Raw genomic sequence first — 21,176 nt, 5'->3', positions numbered from 1 at the left:
TCAGCATTGGGTCCATTATTGTTTTCTGTATTTATAAATGATATTGATGATGGTATATCAAGCTTAATGTCCAAGTTTGCAGACGATAGGAAGGTTGGCAGGGTTGTCAAGGACACTACTGACACTATGCTATTGCAACAGGATCTGGAAAGGTTGAGCAGATGGACTGTGAGGTGGCAAATGAAGTTTAACATTGACAAATGTAAAGTACTACATATGGGAAACAGCAACCCCAGCGCAACGTATCAACTCTGTGGTACTACACCGACAGTGGTAGAGAATGAAAGGGACCTGGGGGTGGTTGTGCAGGCAGATATGAAGTTTTCTGAGCAGTGCAGACGGGCGGCAAGAGTAGCTCATGGTGTATTGTCGATGATATATAGGAATTTTTCTAGCAGGGATAAGGAGGTGATTATTCCCTTGTATAAGGCAATGGTCAGGCCACACCTAGAGTACTGTATACAGGTCTGGAGGCCTCATTTCAAGAAGGATGTAGAGATGCTGGAACGAGTACAGAGAAGGGCAACAAGATTAGTGAATGGAACAAAGGGTTGCTCTTATTAAGATAGGCTTAAGTTTTGCAAATTACAGTGTCTGGAGACTAGGCACCAGCGAGGTGATCTGATAGAGGTGTATAAAGCCTTGAATGGTTTGAGCATGCTCAATGCTGATGGGATTCTTCCTCTTGCTCACAATAATCACCTGAGCGGGCATAAATTCAAATTGAGGAAAGACAGATGTAGGATAGACGTGAGGAAATTTGCCTTTAGCCAGTGGGTGGTTGGTTGGTGGAACAGACTTCCATCCCTTGTGGAAGTTGATAGCCTAAATAAGTTTAAGGCTCAGCTGGACAGGTATTTCGAATGAACAGAGGGGTGAAGTGGAAGTGGTTATTTTTTATTTATTTATTTTTTTTGGCTGATGCTGCATAAGCTTGCTTTCTTGCATCAAATGCCTCTACTAATGCTAATGCTAATTTTTGGGCAGTCCTCACATGCACCCAATGATCCAATTCATTCTAGTAGGTCCTCTATAGATTGAGGTCGGGGCTGTCCAATTTTTCAATGCTCATGTCTGCACACCAGTATATCAAAATGCAAGCCGTGTGACATGGAGCACTATTCTGCTGATACAGGCATGGGCTTTCCCAATGTGCTGTCACAATGTAGTTAATGCATTATTAGCATTAGCATTAGTAGAGGCATATGATGCAAGAAAGCAAGCTTATTCAGCATCAGCCAAAAAAAAAAAAAAAAAAACCCTCTCCCATTTCACCCCTCCGTTCGTTCGAAATACCTGTCCAGTTGAGCTTTAAATTTGTTTAGGCTATCAACTTCAACAACAAGTGATGGAAGTCGGTTCCACCAACCAACCACCCGCTGGCCAAAGGCAAATTTCCGCACATCTATCCGACATCCGTCCTTCCTCAATTTGAATTTATGCCCTCTGAGGTGATTATTCTGAGAAAGATGAAGAATCCCATTGGCATTGAGCATGCTCAAACCATTCAAAGCCTTATACATCTCTCTATCAGATCACCTCGCCGGTGCCTAATCTCCAGACTCTGTAATTTGCAAAACCTAAGCCTTTCTTCGTAAGAGCAACCCTTTGTTCCATTTACTAATCTTGTTGCCCTTCTCTGTACCTGTTCCAGCAGCTCTACATCCTTCTTGAAATGAGGCCTCCAGACCTGTATACAGTACTCAAGATGTGGCCTAACCATTGCCTTATACAAGGGAATAATCACCTCCTTATCCCTGCTAGAAAAATTCCTGTATATCATTGACAAGACACCATGAGCTACTCTTGCAGCTCGTCTGCACTGCTCAGAGAACTTCATATCTGCCTGCACAATTACCCCCAGGTCCTTTTCATTCTCCACCACTGTCAGTGTAGTACCGCAGAGTTGATACATTGCTATGGGTTACTGTTACCCATATGTAGTACTTTACATTTGTCAATGTTAAACTTCATTTGCCACCTCTCAGCCCATCTGTTCAACCTTTCAAGATCCTGTTGCAGCAGCATAGCGTCAGTAGTGTCCTTAACGACCCTGCCAACCTTTGTATCATCTGCAAACTTAGACATTAAACTTGATATCCCATCATCAATATCATTCATAAACACCGAAAACAACAATGGACCCAACACTGAACCTTGAGGAACTCCACTAATAACATTAGTCCACGTTGAGCAGTGTCCATTGATTACCACTCTCTGTCTTCTGCCACTCAACCATCCCCTTATCCATAGCAGCAATTTGCCTCCAATGCCACACTGCTCCAATTTGTGCAGCAGTCTTCCATGTGCAACAGTATCAAAAGCCTTTCTAAGATCCAAATATATAATATCAAAGTTATTCCCTGCATCCAGTTCTTTTGTGACTACATCATAGTATCCAATCAAATTGGTCAGGCAAGACCTGCCCTTAACAAAACCATGCTGCGTCTGAGCTATAACCGAATTCTTGTCTAGATGATCCTGCAGTGCTTCTTTAACCAGTGCCTCCATTAATTTACCTGGAACAGAAGTTAAACTAACAGGTCTATAATTACTTGTGTCAGCCTTTGATCCTCCTTTGTGAATTGGGGTTACATTTGCACATCTCCAGTCTATGGGTACCTCTCCCCTGAGTCCAAAGAAGCTCTCATAATTATGGCTAGGGGTTTGCATACTTCCTTTGCTGCCTCCTTTAATATAACTGGATAGATCCCATCCACCCCAGGTGCCTTTTTTATGTTTATCCTCAACAATCTCTCCTCCACTTTCCTCTCAGTTATTACAAAATCATCCAGCTCACTGCCAATGTTTACTTTACCTACATCATTCTCCTTCCTGAATAACTCCTCATGCGTGAATGTAGATGCAAAATACTCGTTTAGATTGTTAGCCACCTGAGCAGGATCCTCAACTGTTGAACCATCAATATCCAGTGGACCAATCTGATTCATCCCTTTCCTTCTCGAGTTCAAGTATGTAAAGAACTCCTTTCTGTTTTTCTTTGCATCCTTTGCCAAGGATTTTTCGTAGTCTGCCTTTGCCTGCCTAATCTCCTTTGTGACTTGGTTACAGACCAACTTATATCTATCATAGGCTTCCATGTCACCCATTAATTTGTATGTATCCCATGCATTTTTCTTCTCTGCCACATGTCTCATTAGTCCATCTGACAACCATTTAGGCCTAAACCTTGAACAATATTTCTTAGTTGGTATGTAAAGCCTGGTAGCCACCAAGATTAGTTCCTTGAATGCTTCTCATTTTGAGTTTGCTGTTGGTAACATCATCAGTTGGTCCCACCGTATAGAATTTAAATACTGTCTCAGACCATCATAGTCGCCTTTACGAAAACAAAAACCCTTCCCTTTACCTCTGATGGTAGTTACCTCCTTGAGTAAATCCCACTTCAACACACTGTGATCACTGCCACCTAGTGGTTCATTTATCTGCAGGTTCTTAATGCATGAAGAATCACTACTGATAATCAGATCAAGAGTATTGCTCCCTCTTGTTGCCTCACGAACATGCTGATGTAGAAAACAATCATCCAATAAATCCACAAAAGCCTTGCTAGTGTGCGAGTGACCAACCCACAAATTCCAGTCAATATCTGGGAAATTAAAATCCCCCATTATAAGACTCCAGAATGTCCAGACAGACCTCAGCATTCGTGGTTCTGTCCAAAACAACTAATGGTCCGAAGCCAAATTATGAAAAACAGCTCCAAATCATCATGCTGCCTCCACTAAACTTCATTGTTGCGACAATACAGGTAGGTAGGTAGTTCATTTCGTGACAGTTTCAGTACAAGTCTGCTTCCACTGAAGATCACATCATCAATCATTGACCTATGGATTATCAGTGCTGTCAAAATAAAATGTACAGGTCGACTGCTCATGGTACATTATCGTCATTTTATGCTGAAAGTCTGTTAACTTGGTCAATTGTGGCATTTTGCACTCATAATCGTACAGTTCCCTTGAAGGCCTATTATCATATTTGTAAGTGTGTTTGACATATGGTGCTTGGGTAGAATGTGACCAAATATAAACAGAAGGTTGTCCAAATATTAATGATAAGGCAATATATGTTTCAATGAAAAACGTCCGATAGCTTAAGTTCATATGCACTAAAATGTGAAATAAGATTTTGCAATATCTTTGTCTCCCCATACGTCGGCAACACAAATCAAAGATCAATGTAAATATCCTTCTCTAACAACTATAGCTTTATTTTAGGAATTTATTATTTATATAATCATGCAACCAAATTTACCTCAATCAACTTCTGCAGCTGATAAAATTTTAAATGCAGTTCTTCGAATCCATTTCTAAACAGTTCTCGTAACCCATAATCATGCATTATCTTTACTAATACTGCAAATACTTGTTCTTCTGGCATCTGATTAATTAAAAAAAAAAGAAAAAGAAAAAAAAAGAAAATAAATTAATGAACAACTTCAGAACTAAGAACCATTAGTATATATTACTCAAATGAAGGGTTAAAAAAAAAATCACTTTCATATCACTTTCCAGGATCCTGTATAGAGGGCTAACAGGCAAGAACTATTCAGGGTCATTGCTGATTTGGCTATGATATTAACCAAATCATTTCCCCTGATCTCAATGAGGTGGGAATATAGCAGAAGCAAATATGGAATCCAAATGATGACATAGCCTCTGGACACTACTGGATGAGAATTAAACCACATTGATGATAAGGCCTGCAATGAACTTACAGAGATGGTATATAGAATACATTTTGGAAGGGAAAAGCTGGTAAGTGGCTCAAAGCTAGCTCTCTGCAGTAAAAATGCAGCACTCAGAGATTGTAATATCTGGTAAGACAGATATTGTAATTGTAATTGCTCAGAGATTGTAATATCTGGTAAGACAGTAGGAGATCCCCTGAATCCCAACTTCAAACTATTGGCATACACTGGCAAGGAGTCAGACTGCTCGGCCTGATGTGCTGAATACAGCTGTGGGTCAACTGAAGGTGGAGCATTAGCCTTCACCCAGATCTTAAAGACTTCATAAACTGGAACATGAGCATAACAGAGTGTGTGTGTGTGGGGGGGGGTTGCTTTTGTGGTGGGACAACTTGTGCAATCAAAATTAAATTATGGATCCCAGGGTCTCCCAAAAGATGGATACCAGGTGTGCTCATCTTAGGAAAGCATCTTGGATAGACATTTCCAGCCTAATCAAAACTGCTTGAAACAGTATACTTCAATGGCTTGATCCCATCCCTATGTAAATCTCTGACCAGCTCTTGGATATGAATTATATTTTCCCAGCATGGCTCAAAAAACAGATGTTCAAATATGATCTGGCAGTGATTTCAGTTTAAAAGCATACTGCAGAGAGTACTGCCTCCATCAAAGGAATAAAGATGGATTATTTGCTTCCACATAGAGCCTGGACAGTTTGGCAGGGATGGGATCACGCCATTGAAGTACACTGTTTCAAGCAGATGCGTACAGCTGGGATCAATAATGAGGTTTTGATTGCACAAGTGCATGATAATAGGCAGAATAAGATGTACCAATCTGCACTCCACAAAGGAGAGAACTAGGAGGATGTTCAATCTTCTCAAGCACTTTCTGCACAGCTGATAGATGCGCTGAAAAAAGGTCAAATTTTTTGTCAAATATGAGTCCTAAAAAGAATTTCATTTTTCTACTGGAATAGAATTTTGTCCAGCTTCAATGGCTTCTGCAGCAAGAAGCCATTGAAGATCAGAGGCTTAATGCATTTGCTTTTCAAATAGTTGCATGACTGAAAAAATATGCTAAAATCATTAATGCACAGGGGCACTATTTACAGTTTGAGAAAATTGTTCGGTAATGGAATTCACTTTAACAGCAAAAAGTGTAACACTCAAAACTGATCTTTGACATACTGTTTCCTCTTCACAAAAGGGCTGAGAGAGGGTGGATCCTACAAAAATTTGGGAAGATCAACAGGGGAAGTGACCTCTTAGTCAGAGATTATAAAGGTCTTTTAAAATACCAAATCTCCAAGTCGTGTCATATTTTTCCATATCAAAAAAGATGGACATAGTATTAGGGTCAAGCGCCACCTGTGGTTTCCCACATCTGCGCCATATTGTACGCTGTAAAAAAATACAGTACTACTGTAAATGCCGGAAAAGTGTTGTGTGTTGTATATGACATGTTGCATTAGGTTCTGTTGTTGTGTCTCCTGGCATTTTGGCCGCAGGGCCCCTGGTCGGACTCCACGTTGAGCACACACACACACACACACACACACACCACTAGGAGGTAGCCAGGCTGCCCATTATTCTCTGGCTTGTCTCTGCCAGGGTCGCCAAAAAGATGGATACCAGGTGTGCTCATTTTAGGAAAGCATTTTGGACAGACGTTTCCAGCCTAATCAAATGGTCTAAAGTGGACATGTTCCTTCAGAAGCCACACTGAACGCTGGAGAGGAGGTCATTTGTTTCTAAATACCATAAGTAAAATAATAAGAGGAGTTTACCTCAATATAGTGCGTAAAACACTTCCTTATGATACCCTCCAGAAATTAAAACGGAAAAAACGAAAAAAATCGACAACTTACCGGTACATTAGAGTAAGATATAAATAATTAAATAATCAATTTAACACAATTCAAATCAATTTAAAACAATTAAAAATCAAATTAACGGAAGGAAAATCGTTTTGAATATTTTCGTTAGATTCTTTTAATTGCGTTAATTTGATTTTTAATTGTTTTAAATTGATTTGAATTGTGTTAAATTGATTATTTAATTATTTATATTTTACTCTAATGTACCGGTAAGTTGTCGATTTTTTTTGTTTTTTCCGTTTTAATTTCTGGAGGGTATCATAAGGAAGTGTTTTACGCACTATATTGAGGTAAACTCCTCTTATTATTTTACTTATATTATTATCAACGTAGAACATATTGAGTAGTACAGCTCTGATTCATACTATCTAGTTTCTAAATACCATATTAGATAAGCATGAACATTCTTTCCAAGATTTGCACAAAGAGCTAGGTCAGAGCAATAGGATGCTAGCAGTTTTCCAACCCACCTAACACTGCCTCGATAGCATCAGCAAATATTCTTGCACCCTTTCTATTTAAGTGTATCCCATCCCTGTAGAAGCAGTCTCTCCTGTTAACAAGTACAGACCAGGCTGAAAAAAATTCTACCCCTTGAGCCTTGCACAATCTTTCCAGGCTCTCATCATATACTCCCTCCTATCGTGTCTGGGCAGAATTGCAGACACTTTCAAATTTAACACTAATTCACTGCTTTTTTTCAACAGTGACCTGTACTTGTTAAGTAATTCTGCCGGTCTCCTACTCTTAATATCATTAGTGCCAATGTGTACAACAATATCACCTTTCATGCCCTTAAAAGATGATATCCACTCTACATCGTCATCAACCTTTGCCCCTGGCAGACATACCCTGGTCCTGTTGCACCTATCCTTTTTACATAACATGTTCCCCATTTCCCTGACAATAGAGTCACCAACAACTACTAGTTCCTATGGGACCAGCACATTCTGCCTTGGGGGTTGCCGCTGTCAAAAAAAAAAAAAAAAAAAAGAGTCTAAACAACACAACAACGTAACAGCAAAATTCACATAAACAACACAGCAGTCATATATTGGCCTATTTTACAGAATCTGCATCTTCACAGACTAGTGTACATGACAGAGTTGAACTGATGTTCCTAGTGCTGCCTTTATAGGTCACTTACAATATTACATTTATTGTAATTATGGTACATAATTTAATAAAATATGGATGTGAACAGAGAGGCAGTGTTGATTCTAAGAAAAGTTGGATATTTTGGAAAGACTTGATAAAGGTGGGTGTCTAAAATAAAAAAATTGCCATGAATTAGTTCTGAGTTTTACCTAAACTGTAAAAGATAGGGAAAACAACACACACACACAGAACGATTTTATACTCAGTTTTTACAAGGGCTCTTAAGTTCTCACTCCACGTTAAAAGAAACCAAAATTAGAGATAATACTGCATTCTTGAACATTATCTGCTAATCAGCCTGCTGCTCAAAAATTACAGATTTATCAACAGAGAAAAACTGACTGGAATCCAACTATACAAAATTAATGAAAGTCATATTATAAGATGTTACCTACAAAAATGGTGGCAAAAAAGAGCACAGCCTACTGCTACAGGATACAAAAAAAAAAAAAAAAAATCAGAGAGAGTATCACGGTAGCTGCATACAGCAATGCAATTTAACTCACAAATTGCCCCTTTTTGTTGGTAAATCAACCAATGCTAAAGCATTTCAAAAATATAAATGGTTTATCTTTACTAGTTTATTACCATTCACAAAAATCAGCACAGATGGACTCTTCAATATGCAAAAAAAAAGTTTCCACCATTAATTTGTATCTTCTGTACAGAAATATTTGAAGAAAATGAACTTATCTGAAAATGCTATTCTCTTTCTGGATATTCCAATCTTCATATTCCGATTTGGAACTTAAAGAAGGGGACATAAATGCCATGTTTTTACCACTGATTGTAACATCCTTGATCTGGTCTACAGATTAAGGGGTTCTGGAATATCTAAAGAGACAATATTGGTGAATGTTTTTTTTGAGTTAAATTTTGGAAAAAACAGAAGAGAAATATCAGTTTTACAGAATCATTGGTCCAAGGTTGATAATGCTAATGAAAATCTTGAAAGCAAGACGATAATGAAGAGCATAGTTCACTAACTGATTTCATGCAAATTGAAGTTTACAAATTTTACATCAAGAAGACACATTGGATTCAACGATGGATGAATTCATTTTCAGTAAAACTCCAGATTAGGGTACCCTGTCCAACATGGCGGCTAGCAAAACAGTGGGAAAGCAGTTATTGACAAGTTGTGACTCTGCCCACTTCCCACCCACTGTCATTGATATGCCTTGTGTGTTTTTCCCTCCAATTGCTACTCTTTTTAGATTGTGAACTCATTTTCGGATTCAAAAACAGCAGGATGAGGGGGATAAACACCCTATCTAAGCTAGGCACCTTCCCCTCCTCAAATGACATAAAACAATAAAAAAAAAAACAAAAAACCAACTCCTCCACAATAATCACTGAATCACAGACACAGCACTGAGTGGGATGTGCCTTCACCTGCCAATCACCGCCGTCCCACTCAGTGCTGTGTATGTAGTAGTCTAATCTGGAGTTCAGCCTCATTTTCAATCAACCCAACAAATGGATTCATTTTCTAACAAACTGGTGACAATTTACTGGAAAATATTACTATTTAAACATTTTTTTTTTTTTTTTTTGTCTGGGATGATCAAATAAGATATGCAGAAGAGACTGAATCAAATCTACAGCTAAAAAATTTCTCATGTAGCTATAAAAGTGCCCTGATACAGCTCTATATTATACTAACAGCAGCCTGATTCAATAGCCAATGATGTGATGTTTATATATACAGTAGACTCTCGATTTTCCAGGATAGATAGTTAAAAAAAAAAAAAAAAATTACAGATAATTGATTTCCTAGTTAATCGAAAAATACAGTAAGCCCCCAACATACATAAGAGATACGTTTCAGGACTTTTTACATAACTCAGGAATGACTACTAAAATATTGCTACTATATTCCTGATATGCCAAAATTACAAAAACCATATAATATTTGCAGAAGAATGAAGAAAAATAGTTATTTATTTTTCAATTAATTAGTTATATACTTTTTATATATTGGTTATATATATAGAAAACATAAAAGTAATAAAAAACACGTTATTGTACTGTAAAAACTGATATGTATTTGTTTATTATAGTTGGTTTCATTGGTGCTGATCCTTTCACCACTTCTCGTATTCTGTCTTAGTTATTTATTATTGTGTTCACTGCTCACACTGACAAATTTAAATTGACTATTTTCATAAATCCTTGTTATTTTAATTTTCTGATCCAAATCAAATGCTTTCCTTTTCTTGGTAGATTTACTAGTCCTGCTGTCACTTATTCTCTTAGTCAGCACCATGATAAGGCCAAAATGAAATTTTCTGTAAAGAACTTCACAGGGTTAAAGCGAAAACTCACTATTATCATCCCACACGAACTCACATTTTACATAAGCACATTTCTGGAGGTCACTACCATAAAAAAATAAAAACAATTTGCACTTTCTGAATTATTGGGCTTTTCTGTTAGTGCAATTCATTATAAATAGGTAGTAAACTCAATCTTATTTTATTTGTGATAATACCGAAATCTGGAATTCTGTGTTCCCTTCACTGAAATCTTCAGTCATATATGAAAAAAAAAAAAAATAAATAAAAAATAAAAAAAAAAAAAATAAAATAAATTTTAAGAATTTTTTTTCTTCATTCTTATTTTTAAGCTTGTTACTCCGTATCTCACGTGTGTAATTTGTGTGTGCTGTGATTGTTGTTATTGATTGCTTATTATTATTATTATTTATTTATTTTTTTTACTTTTTTAAATTTTACAATCCTAAAAAAAAAAAAAAAAAATGAGTGAAAAAAAAAATTTACGTGAGTCCGAAGTTATATAAATTGGAGAATTATTGTATTGAAAAATGTTCGGTAACCTATGTAAAAAATATGGCGATAGATAAAAAACGAAAAAACACTTTTTTCATTGGACATGACCCTACTCGATCATGTCCAATATGATGCTGTCCTATATTTTTTATGATGCTGATTAAATCTAATAGCTTCCCTTTATTTTTTAGGATGTATGGTTTAGTTACCAACATTATAATGGTTCATTAAAGATTTAATGGATGCATCGTTTTCAAACTTTTGAAAAATTTAAAGTTTTTGTTTAATCGAAAGCACAACTCTTTTGCATTTACCCATCATTTTTGCAATTTCTAAACAAAAAAAAATATTTACTATAAAAAAAATTTTGGCATCCCTGACATAAATAAAAAAAAATTGTCTTTTTGCGGTGTAATGGAGCACAACAATCGAAGCGACACACTACAACAAACTAAACATTTGTTCCTCTTTTTTTGAGCTGCGTGTGTGAAGGCAGTGGGGGTTGCAAGACAACAGGTGCATTAGTCTCTCAATGACGACTTATAACTTCGCCTCTTGTCGTTTATTTATGACTTGCAAAACCTATTCAAGTTATTACTTGAATTTTATGATTTCTCGTTGATTTTTTTTTTAAATTTGGAGTCTTGAAGTGTTCCGGTTAATCCGATCCCAGTGAATCGAAAGTCTGCTGTATATATATATATATAAACATCACATTTTTTTATAAATATATATTTATATTTTGTTTTTTGGTTTTTTATAAAAAAAAACCAAAAAACAAAAAGGAAGCACAAACATTAAAATATTGCATTGGCTGTGCCTTTTTTTCTCTATAGATGATTAATTGGGGAAAGAAAATTTAATATGCTAATGTCTATCAATATTATAATACTATATTTATTATCGACAGTGAGCAAAGCACCTGTTACTTCATTAACTTGAACAAATTCATTTTTCTTGCTGGTGAGAGAAGATACATATTTGTGTTTTTTACCTTATATTAAAAAAATAATTACATTTAAATTAAATATTTATTAAAATATACTTACATGTAAAAGAAGTGCAGCCACCAAAAATGACAAACCTTGACAGTATCCAACTTCTTGATCATATATTGAGTAAACCTATTATAAAATATAACAAAAGTAATTTTTCTGATATTTAACTCTCTTCTTGGAATTAAAAAGGAGAAAGCAAGTTGAACATAACATTAAAATTCAGGATAATACATGTCAAAAAACCACACCATTTCTCTATATAAATCTCTTAGTTATTATTAGGAAATAAGAGCAAAAATGACAATTTGTATTTCTGAGCAAAGTTCACAAAATAAGACATTTACCACCAAAACCAGCTCTAAATAAATACTGAGTGAATTGACTGTACTGGTGGGATTGTTGGGAATACTTCCACTGCACTGCCATTTTATCATTCCATAAACTTAATTAAAACTTATGTTGGTAAATGAGCATCACTTATTTTACAACTTTAAGCTCCCATATTAGGGAGGATGTGGTATAATTTCTTGACTGTTAAAATTCATAACACCGAAAGAAACTGTGTTTTGTATTTAGAAGTGTTTTGGAAAAAAAGTGAGGTAAGTCTTTTATATTATTAAAAGTATCCCATTTCAAGGTACATTAGTTGGGACCATTCTGTTATTTTATTAAATACTAGTAAAAAGAGAAGTATAATATTATTTATTAGTAATGCAGTTCCACTTCCCAGATGGAAATTTCAGTGCCTATCAGCACCCTATTCCTACAGTATCCCAGATGGCTGCTTCAGTGGTGACTCTTAGCCTCTCATCAGTACAGCACCTAACGACCAAATGATGGTTTAACTCACAAGATGAGAGACACTAAAGGGTGTGAACAGTAAATTTTCAATAATGAGCTAAGACATGCTCTAAGCCTATCTGTAAATAACACACCTTAGCTGTAGTAGTATTTGCATTCTTATTTTCTAGCACAGGCATAAAAAAGGGTGCTAAGTCTTATGAAAGGCTAATGCCTTTCATAAGACTTTGAAAGGCATTATGAAATAATGCCTTTCAAAGGCTAAAGCTCAAATATATTTTTTCATCTAATGTTGTGATGTGGAAAACTCTTTAAGTAGCAAGCTCTTTCAGTATTTTTCATGTAATCACCACTAAAAGTCTGTTCATAGTAAAGACCAAATTTTTTTTTTGCATTTTAAAACTGAAACAGAATGTAAATTTTAATTTGACACAGGTGGTCTGAATTACAGTCTGTTCTTTTTTTTTTTGACAAGGCTGAAAACTACATCTGTAAAATGGTGTTATGCAGACAATGGCAGCATAACATCAGATATCTTACCTTTAAACTTCCATAGACTCCATGAATGCTAGCTAATCTGGCCCATTTTGCAAGATTGTTACCATGTTTTGTGACAACTGTTGATGTATTATTTGTCTGTCTGTCTGGGGATTTGTAAACTGCTTCCAAACTTCATTCATGGCCATATTTCTTGTTTCATTATCCTACACAATTAACAAAGTAGCAAATAGCAGAGAAAATTTTCAATGTAATCAATTTTGGTGACCCTTTCATCACTACTTTACTTATCAAAGAGATGTTGTTAATAAAATGGCCACAAATTATGATACAGAGGTAATCCCACAGCAGATGAAAAAATATAGTATCTTTTTTCTTCAAGTGTGTTTATTGCACCAAGTTCTTGGTTACAAACCATCAAAACAACTGTTCTCTTTTTGGTTATGAATGATAATGTACTTCAAGGCCAACTTTTAACAGCACTAGGCTTCATGAATTTTGGAAAAAGTTCTCAGAAATTCTGTTGAGAGATATTTGAAACTCTCAATCTGTGGAGATGCTATCTGAAGAATTATGTTCAGTTTATCAAAGGTGGGGTAAGATATTAAGAATATACAAAATGTTTTGTTCCAATTAGAAGAAATAAACTTGAAATATATAACCTTTCCAACTTTAGAAAAGGACTTTGATTTTTAAAAACTGATTGTTCCTTATGTGATGATATAATGGCAATTTTTTTTTTTCTATGACACAAATCCCATGGGCAGAATATGATTTACATTTTCTTTAATTATTAGTCTTTGGCCTTTTTCTTTCAGTGTTGGACTCTGATTTATGAGTATTTTGTTTGAACTTTATAATTTGGCATAAGCTCAAGGGGGGAGGGGTATATGCAATGCTCCACTAGTCAACCAATCTTGAAAAACTTCCGCCAAGTGAAAGCTATTTGGTGTGGGCATGTTTTAGCATCTTGTTATCAAAAACATTCTTTCAAAAATCTTTCCATAAAGATTTTTGAAACCACTGCAGAAAAGGGTAGCAGAAACCTTTTCAATCACAAAATTAAATGTTTATCCAATTTGACTGGAAAATTTATTTCAGCCTTTTCTGCAGCTAAACTGATTAAGTGGCAAACGCAGTCTATAGTAATCAGTCCTCAATGTTCTTTAATATTGCTGCCATGCTATTTTTGCATTCTATTTTGATTGTTGAATACCATAATAGTAGCACTGTCAATGCAGAATGCCATGCAGTATTCAACTAGTATCATACAGCATATACATTCACCCAGTAGCATCATCTACCATCATCTTCCTATATAGTAAGCAGAGCAGTCAGAATTCTCTATATTTTATCATGATAAAACATTACAATGGGTTAAATAATTTGACCTCTATACTGTTACCGCCATTGGTTGAAATAAAAATGGTTCATGATGTTTGGAGCTGGAGATCCGAATTTGGCAGCTACTTACAGCAGGAAGTGTTTCTTTTTTTTGTGGGGGGGGGGAATTGCAGCATTGTCAAATTCAAGGTCCATGGTTTATGAGGATTTCTTTAAGATTTATACCTAAAGATAATATTCTTTCACTGTGGTGCAAATATTGTTGACCATGATGGGTGGCTTTGGCATATAAGCTGGTTATTGGTGATATTCAATATACTTCTAAAACAGTGTGGATAACATTATGATTTTAGGATCTATCCAGTGTAGAGAATTTGATCTAAACTGAAGTAGCATAGTCAAGTCTTGATCTTATCAATATTCTGTACCAATAAATAAAGCAGAGTATGACTACAATTATCTCCACACTGTTGCTGAAAGAACTCACAGGATATTTAACTTTTTCGTGCAGTTAACTCTTCTGTTCCTTATTTACTTTTAGTTTCAATAATTTCTCTTACACTTTCAATTCAGTTATCATAAAATTATTTAGTTTCCAGTTATAACTTGGTAAGCTTCTCGTATTTCCATCCCTAAAAACTTCTTTGAAGGTGAATGTAGATACAAAATATTTATTTAGTTTGTCAGCAACCTGAATAGGTTCATGAATGAATAGTTAAGCCATTCATACCTAGTGGGTAAAAGTGGTTAATCCTGTTCCTTCTAGTGTTAATAAGCAAAGAATTCTTTGCTAATTTTCTTTGCATTTTTAAAGACTTCTCATAATCTGCTTTAGCTTCTCTAATTGCCTTGGTGACTTGATTATAGACTAGTTTTCACTTATTATAGCTTGCTAATTGATAATAATCCTATTCATTTTTCTTGTCTACCACTAGTCTCACTAGTTAACCTGACATCCATTTAGGTCTAAACCTGGAACAATATCACTTAGTTGGATAAAAAGCTTAGTAGCGTCTATGATTACTTCCTTGAATATATTTACACTTAGAATTTACAGTTCGTCTCACTGAAGGGAATTTAAAAGTTGTCTAAAACCACTGTAATTGCCTTTATGAAAGCAAAAGTTCTTCCCTTTGTCCCTGAACAGTAATTGCATCTTTAAGTAAATCCCATATTAATACACTGTGATCACTGCCACCCAGTGGATCTTTTATCTGTGGATTCTTAATGCATGAAGAGTCAATGCTGATAATCAGATCAAGAGAACTGCTCTCTCTCATTGCCTCTCTAACATACTGGTGTAGAAAACACTCATCCAATAAATTCACAAAGGTCTGAGTGTGAGTGACCAATCCACAAGTTCCAGCCAACATCTGTAAAGTTAAAATCCCTATTATAATATATTCATTTTACTGGTCTACTCACAATTGGGCTCAGTTTTTTTATACTCATTTGTTTGGCTTGTATGCTCTTGGTTAAAAAGCACAACTCCCCTCCCCACTTGCATTTGATGATCTAACTAGTACTTTATATTCATAAAATTTGTTTACTATACTCCTAGTATTAGTGTATGCACAGGCATACATTGTTTCTGCACTTAGTAATCCTAACACAGCCCACATATGTGCTTGTCTCATGAGGACCCTCAGCAGGCCTTGCAATCACTGACACTTTGCTTTCCAGGCTGTTGCATATCCTAAGAGAAGCTGTGCAGGAATCACTTTCACCTTTGCCTGTCGCTGCTGTTAATCTATTAGTTGGTGTATCCCCCTTCACAAGCTAGCACAGCGGGTTCAACAAACTTAACAATGCCTTGATAGCACAGCAAATTTTCTTTCACTCCTTCTATTCAAGTTTATCTCATCCATGAAAAATGTCTATCCTATTAACAAGCACCAACAATGTTGAGAAAAATTTTACTGCATGCAGATCTTTCCAGGACCAAATTGACAGACAAAGGCCATTGTTACATATTCCCTCCTATCATGGCTGGCCAGAATTGCACCCAATTTCAAATTTAATTCTAACTCAACTTTTTCAACATTGACCTATATTTGTTAAGTCCTCAAATCTAATCTCCTACTCTTAATATCATTAATACGTACACGTACAATAACATCACCTTTTATGTCCTTAGATGACCGCTGCTCTACATCATCGATGTAGAGCAGCTATCTGGCAGACATATCCTGGTCCTATTTCATCTATTTTTTTTACAAAATACAGTCCTGTTTCCCTGACAGAGTCAGCAACTATTGCTACTCCCTGTGGAAGCAGCACATTCTGCTATTTGGAATATAGAATTCCTTCTATATTTTTTGTGTGGTGGTGATCCATAGTTTTCCAATGCATGGATTCATTTTGTTTCTTAATCACAGTAATGAATCTACATTTCATCACCAGTTATAATTCTTAAAGGAAGCGCTTGTGGATTTCATGTAGATGTACATTTTCTCACAAATTTGAGCCGCGCACTGTTTGTGAAGAGGTGGAGGCATTATTAGTACCCAGCAAGAACTGACCTCTGATATGGCCAAGCGTTCATGGAGGATGATCAGTACTGATGCCTCAGAAATATTGCATTCACTGGATCACACACTTTAATACTGCTATCTTGCATCAGGTCCTCAATTTTTTGGTGCATTTCTGGAGTTTCATTTCTATTGGTTATCCTGGGTAGGGGGAGTCATCCACTGTGGATAACCCCATTTACACCGCTGATGTTGATTTCTTTCTGGTGATCTGTTTTCCTTATTCTGCATTGGGCTGTATGGAAAATATCTAAATACCATTTGATCTGCTTGTTAACCATTCTTTTGCAGAGGCTCAGTAATGGTTTGAGTTATTGGGGGTCTTTGCAGGTTATGGGAATGTTAGTACTGCTGCAAGATGCCATTAGCCTGGGAATACATTTTCCATATAGATCTTATTTTAAGATATATAGAAGTAGTAATGTTCAAGGAATTTTCATTTAAATTTTTTATTATCATGCAATGGATGTTACGTGAATCTACTACACTTTGCCCAGATGCAGCTATGGATTTATGCTGTTCACATTCTGTAAAATATACATTATATTACTTATTGTTTTTTGAAGAGAAGTTTAATGTATGCTTCTCAATTTCCTTTTCGCATTTTGAAATGTGGATGCATGTAGGATTTCATTCTGAGACATCTACAAACTTTTCTCCAAGGATATATCTATCTACCTTCTGTGGCTTGGTGTTGTTTTGCCCTTACCAACATATTGGGGTGGAGGGATGCTGGTTCAACTGATGATGTATATTGAGTACAGGACTCCTTTTTGCTGGAGCATTTGATACACTGCTTCTGCAAGGTCCTTTTATAGTGGATAAGATTACACCACTCTGCATGGTTTTCAATGTTTGTAAACTAATAGCTGTTTTTAACTCAATTTTTTTATGCTGATTTCAGATTTTTTCTAACAGGTATCATTTTTGACAAATCACTTAAGTTGATGTCATAAGTTGTATCATTGAATGTATTAAGTTAGGAGTAAATGCTGGGAATTTGTAAACTAAATCTTCACATACTGGCAAAACTGCCTTCAGTTATTTGTTTCTTGATCTTGAGAGTCCCACTGCAGCAGTGTTTATAAGGGTGAGCTCATTTTATTTTTGAGGTTACTGTGTCAAACTTGTGCTGAAAAGTGAGTAAAATGTCTTTGTGCAAGCGTTTGAACAATCTGAACTTATTTTCTTATATTTGTGGAAGTTATGTAGTCCTCAAACAAAGACAAGATATTAGAGAGTTTGTAAAAAAATGTGCATTGTGCTTATTTTGGAGTGAAACTCTGTGAGCAAGATAAACAATGGACTCTACATAAAGTTTGCTAAACCTGTGTTTATGCATTGAGATTGTGGAAAAATGGTAAAAGGAAGGTTGTGCCATTTGCAATTCCCATGATTTGGTGGGAGCCTACAAACCACTATGATGACAGTTACTTTTGCTTAGTCAATGTCAAATTAAAGTAGAGGGATACAATTCAAAGAGTAAGAAGGGCATTGTGTATCCTAATATTCCATTTGCCATTAGACCAGGTGGAGATATCATGCTGATTCCATGGTCTCCAATTATATTGGAGAATGTAGCAGCAGAGAGTGCCAAAAGTGAAGATTCTGAAGAGGAACCTGAAGTCTACACACCTGCAGACATTGAGTCAAGACCTGAACTATTTTCACAGCATGAACTTAATGATCTGGGAGATTTAAATTTACCAAAGGAATTTGCAGGACTCCTTGGTTCTAGACTTAAGTTAAAAAATCTTCTAGCACATGGGATGTTTTTCTCATGGTACAGACACAGAGAATGAAAACTAGTTCCCTACTTTTCTGAGAATAGTTCTATGGTTTTTTGCAGTAATATAAATGACTTAATGAACTATTTAGGAATTAGTTACAATCCTACACAGTGGAGACTTTTTATTAACTCATCAAAAAGGAGTCTCAAAGGTGTGTTGCTCCACAATGGAAGTAAATATGGGTCAATTCCAGTAGCTCACTCTGTGCATTTAAACAAAACATATGAGACTTGAAGTACACAAATATCAAGTATGAAGAATATGGTCAGTTGGTCTGTGCTGAACTTTAAAGTGATAGGCATGTTACTTGGACAGCAATCTGGCTACATAAAAATGCCTTGCTTTTTGTGTAAATGGGACAATTGGGCACTGAGTTGTCAAGATCTGGCCAAAGAGGAGCAGTTTGTTGCTGGGATCAAAGAACATTGTCCATAAACCGCCACCGGTAGACCACCAAAATTGTCTTCTTCTACTCTTGTACATCAAATGAGTTTGATGAAACAGTTTATGAAAGCTTTACCCTGAGGTCCCTGCTTCAATTACCTTTGTACTAAATTCCCATCAATTACCTAAGAGAAGCTAAAACAAGGTATTTTTGTTGGACCTCAAATTTGGAAACTAATGAGGGACTGAGATTTAGAGGGAAGTATGATTATAAGAAAAAAAAGGCATGGATTAGCTTCAGGCCTGTTCTTGAGAACTTCTTAAGGAACAAGGATCCAGACTACAAGAATATAGTTGAAAATATATTGGCAAAATTCGAAGCTGGGCTACAACATGAATGTCAAGGTACATTTTTTACACTCCCACAATGACTACTTCCCACAAAATCTAGGAAGTGTTAGTGAAGAACAGAATGAGAGGTTTCATCAGAATATTAAAGACATGGAGTTGAGATACCAGGGGAGGAGGAATGTCAACATGATGGCTGACTATAGATGGAGGCTCAAGAGAGATCAGACTGTAAAGTAGAAGGATATCAAGAAAATCATACAAATTAAAATTTAACCCATCATAGATCAGTTTTTAAAATGAGAGGTGGGTGTTTAGTGGACTTTTTTACCACACTGCCCTTTATAATAGTGTTTTCAATATCTTTTAAATAAACGTCTGGTAAAAGTAGCATTTTGTTATAATTTCAATACACAAATTCTGCCAAAATTAATAAAAATTTGTGAAAAATCAAATTTTCTTTTGTGATTTTTGAAGAAACCTGATGTGATGGAAGCAAACTGAAGTCATTTTTAAAATCAGCATTAGAAAATTATTCAGAAACATCATTTTCTGAGAAAATGTCTGTGAATTTTTTTCAAAATGCAGAGTAGTGTTATTGATAGGAATCCCAGAAAAAAATATCCCATTTTCTTGTTATTATTTATATAATAAGATTATTTAAGTAGGTAAAACTCCAGATCTTGGGTACAAGTCCATATTTCGACTAATGGTTACTTCTAATAACAAATAATGAAAATATTGCAAAATTTGATACCGTGATGCAGAAACAATACAAACTACTACAAACAATACAAACAATACAAAATACAAACAATACAAACTTTCTTTCACTGCAATAGACATTGGTGCTTATGGGCGCAATGGTGAGTTGAACATTTTCAAAAATTCAAATTTTGGAAGACACTGTCCTCCTAGTAACTTAATGGTTACTTCTAATATTAAATAGTGAAAAAAAATCGCAAAATTTGATACTGCTTTCCCCGCCCACTGTTCTCCTAGGTTGATATGGCTAGGGTGTTTATCCCCCCCCACTTGATGCTGTTTTTAAATTGTGAACTTGTTTACTGATTTTAAGACAGCGGAATAGGGGGAAAAACATCTTACATCAGCTAAGTACCCCCCTCTTCGATGACACAAAACAATCAGAAAGAAAACACTTTCGCAATAATTGCCCAGTCACAGAATTCGACCATACAATCAATCCATTCTACGACAAAGAATACTGCACTTCCAAATGTTACCCAAATAATGGAGTTTAGCCTTTAAGTATTATTATTAAGATTATTATAAGTATATTAAGATTATTATAATACTTAAACATTTGATTATAATTTGCATGATTTAACTGCCTTCGTTTTCTCATTTTGGGAAGATACAGGTCTTCCTGTATCAATCTCTTTGCCTGCAAAAAGTTTGAAGATTGATTTGTCATGGTGTTTTTCATTTATTTCCATTTTGACATGTGAGTTAGGTTATATTGTGTCATTTTTTTTGCTTATTTGGAGGTAGGCTCTTCAGTGGGATGACTATAGACATATTTGCCATTTGCTTTATATCTATACTGGAATAAGTACTTCTCTTCATTTGAGTGAGGATTTGGTGTGATTATTATGTCTATTTGAGTTTCTATAATTTTAGGTTTGTGGGTTATCTGGGCATAAGTTATTCTGTAAGATTCTGTAGGTAAGATTATTTTATTTGCCTCCTCATCTGTTATTTCATGTTCTTTTTTATATTTCTGTATTGATTTTTCTTAATGGTGTTACATTCTCTAGAGAAGGTAGAACAATCTCCTTGGCAATTAGGACGTTTGGGTTCTGACACAAATATTCTTAACTCGTGATATTTGAATTCACACTGGCACAAGAGGGGGATTTCTCAGCAGCTGGTTTTGGCCTCTCCAAAACCACCCAGTTCGCACCCACCCCCTTTAATT

At 35.6% G+C, this 21,176-nt stretch overlaps 1 protein-coding gene across 2 annotated transcripts in view; it reads right to left on the bottom strand.

The window, feature by feature from the left end:
• Window positions 1-21,176, bottom strand: part of LOC150087197 (rab GTPase-activating protein 1-like) — a 435,279-nt gene that overhangs the window by 166,997 nt on the left and 247,106 nt on the right. For both annotated transcript variants that reach the window (XM_090373009.1, XM_090373010.1), the window contains exons 15-16: window positions 11,593-11,667; window positions 4,276-4,401 (exon numbers count right to left, since the gene is read on the bottom strand). In XM_090373009.1, coding sequence (XP_090229135.1) covers window positions 4,276-4,401; window positions 11,593-11,667 — 201 coding nt within the window. The remainder of the gene's footprint in view (window positions 1-4,275; window positions 4,402-11,592; window positions 11,668-21,176) is intronic.

This window comes from Mastigoproctus giganteus, chromosome 4, assembly GCF_048544385.1.
Source record: "Mastigoproctus giganteus isolate SK-2022 chromosome 4, ASM4854438v1, whole genome shotgun sequence".
Lineage (NCBI taxonomy): Eukaryota > Metazoa > Arthropoda > Arachnida > Uropygi > Thelyphonidae > Mastigoproctus > Mastigoproctus giganteus.
The sequence above is the reverse complement of the archived record's forward strand: the minus strand, read 5'-3'. Positions and strand labels throughout refer to the sequence as shown.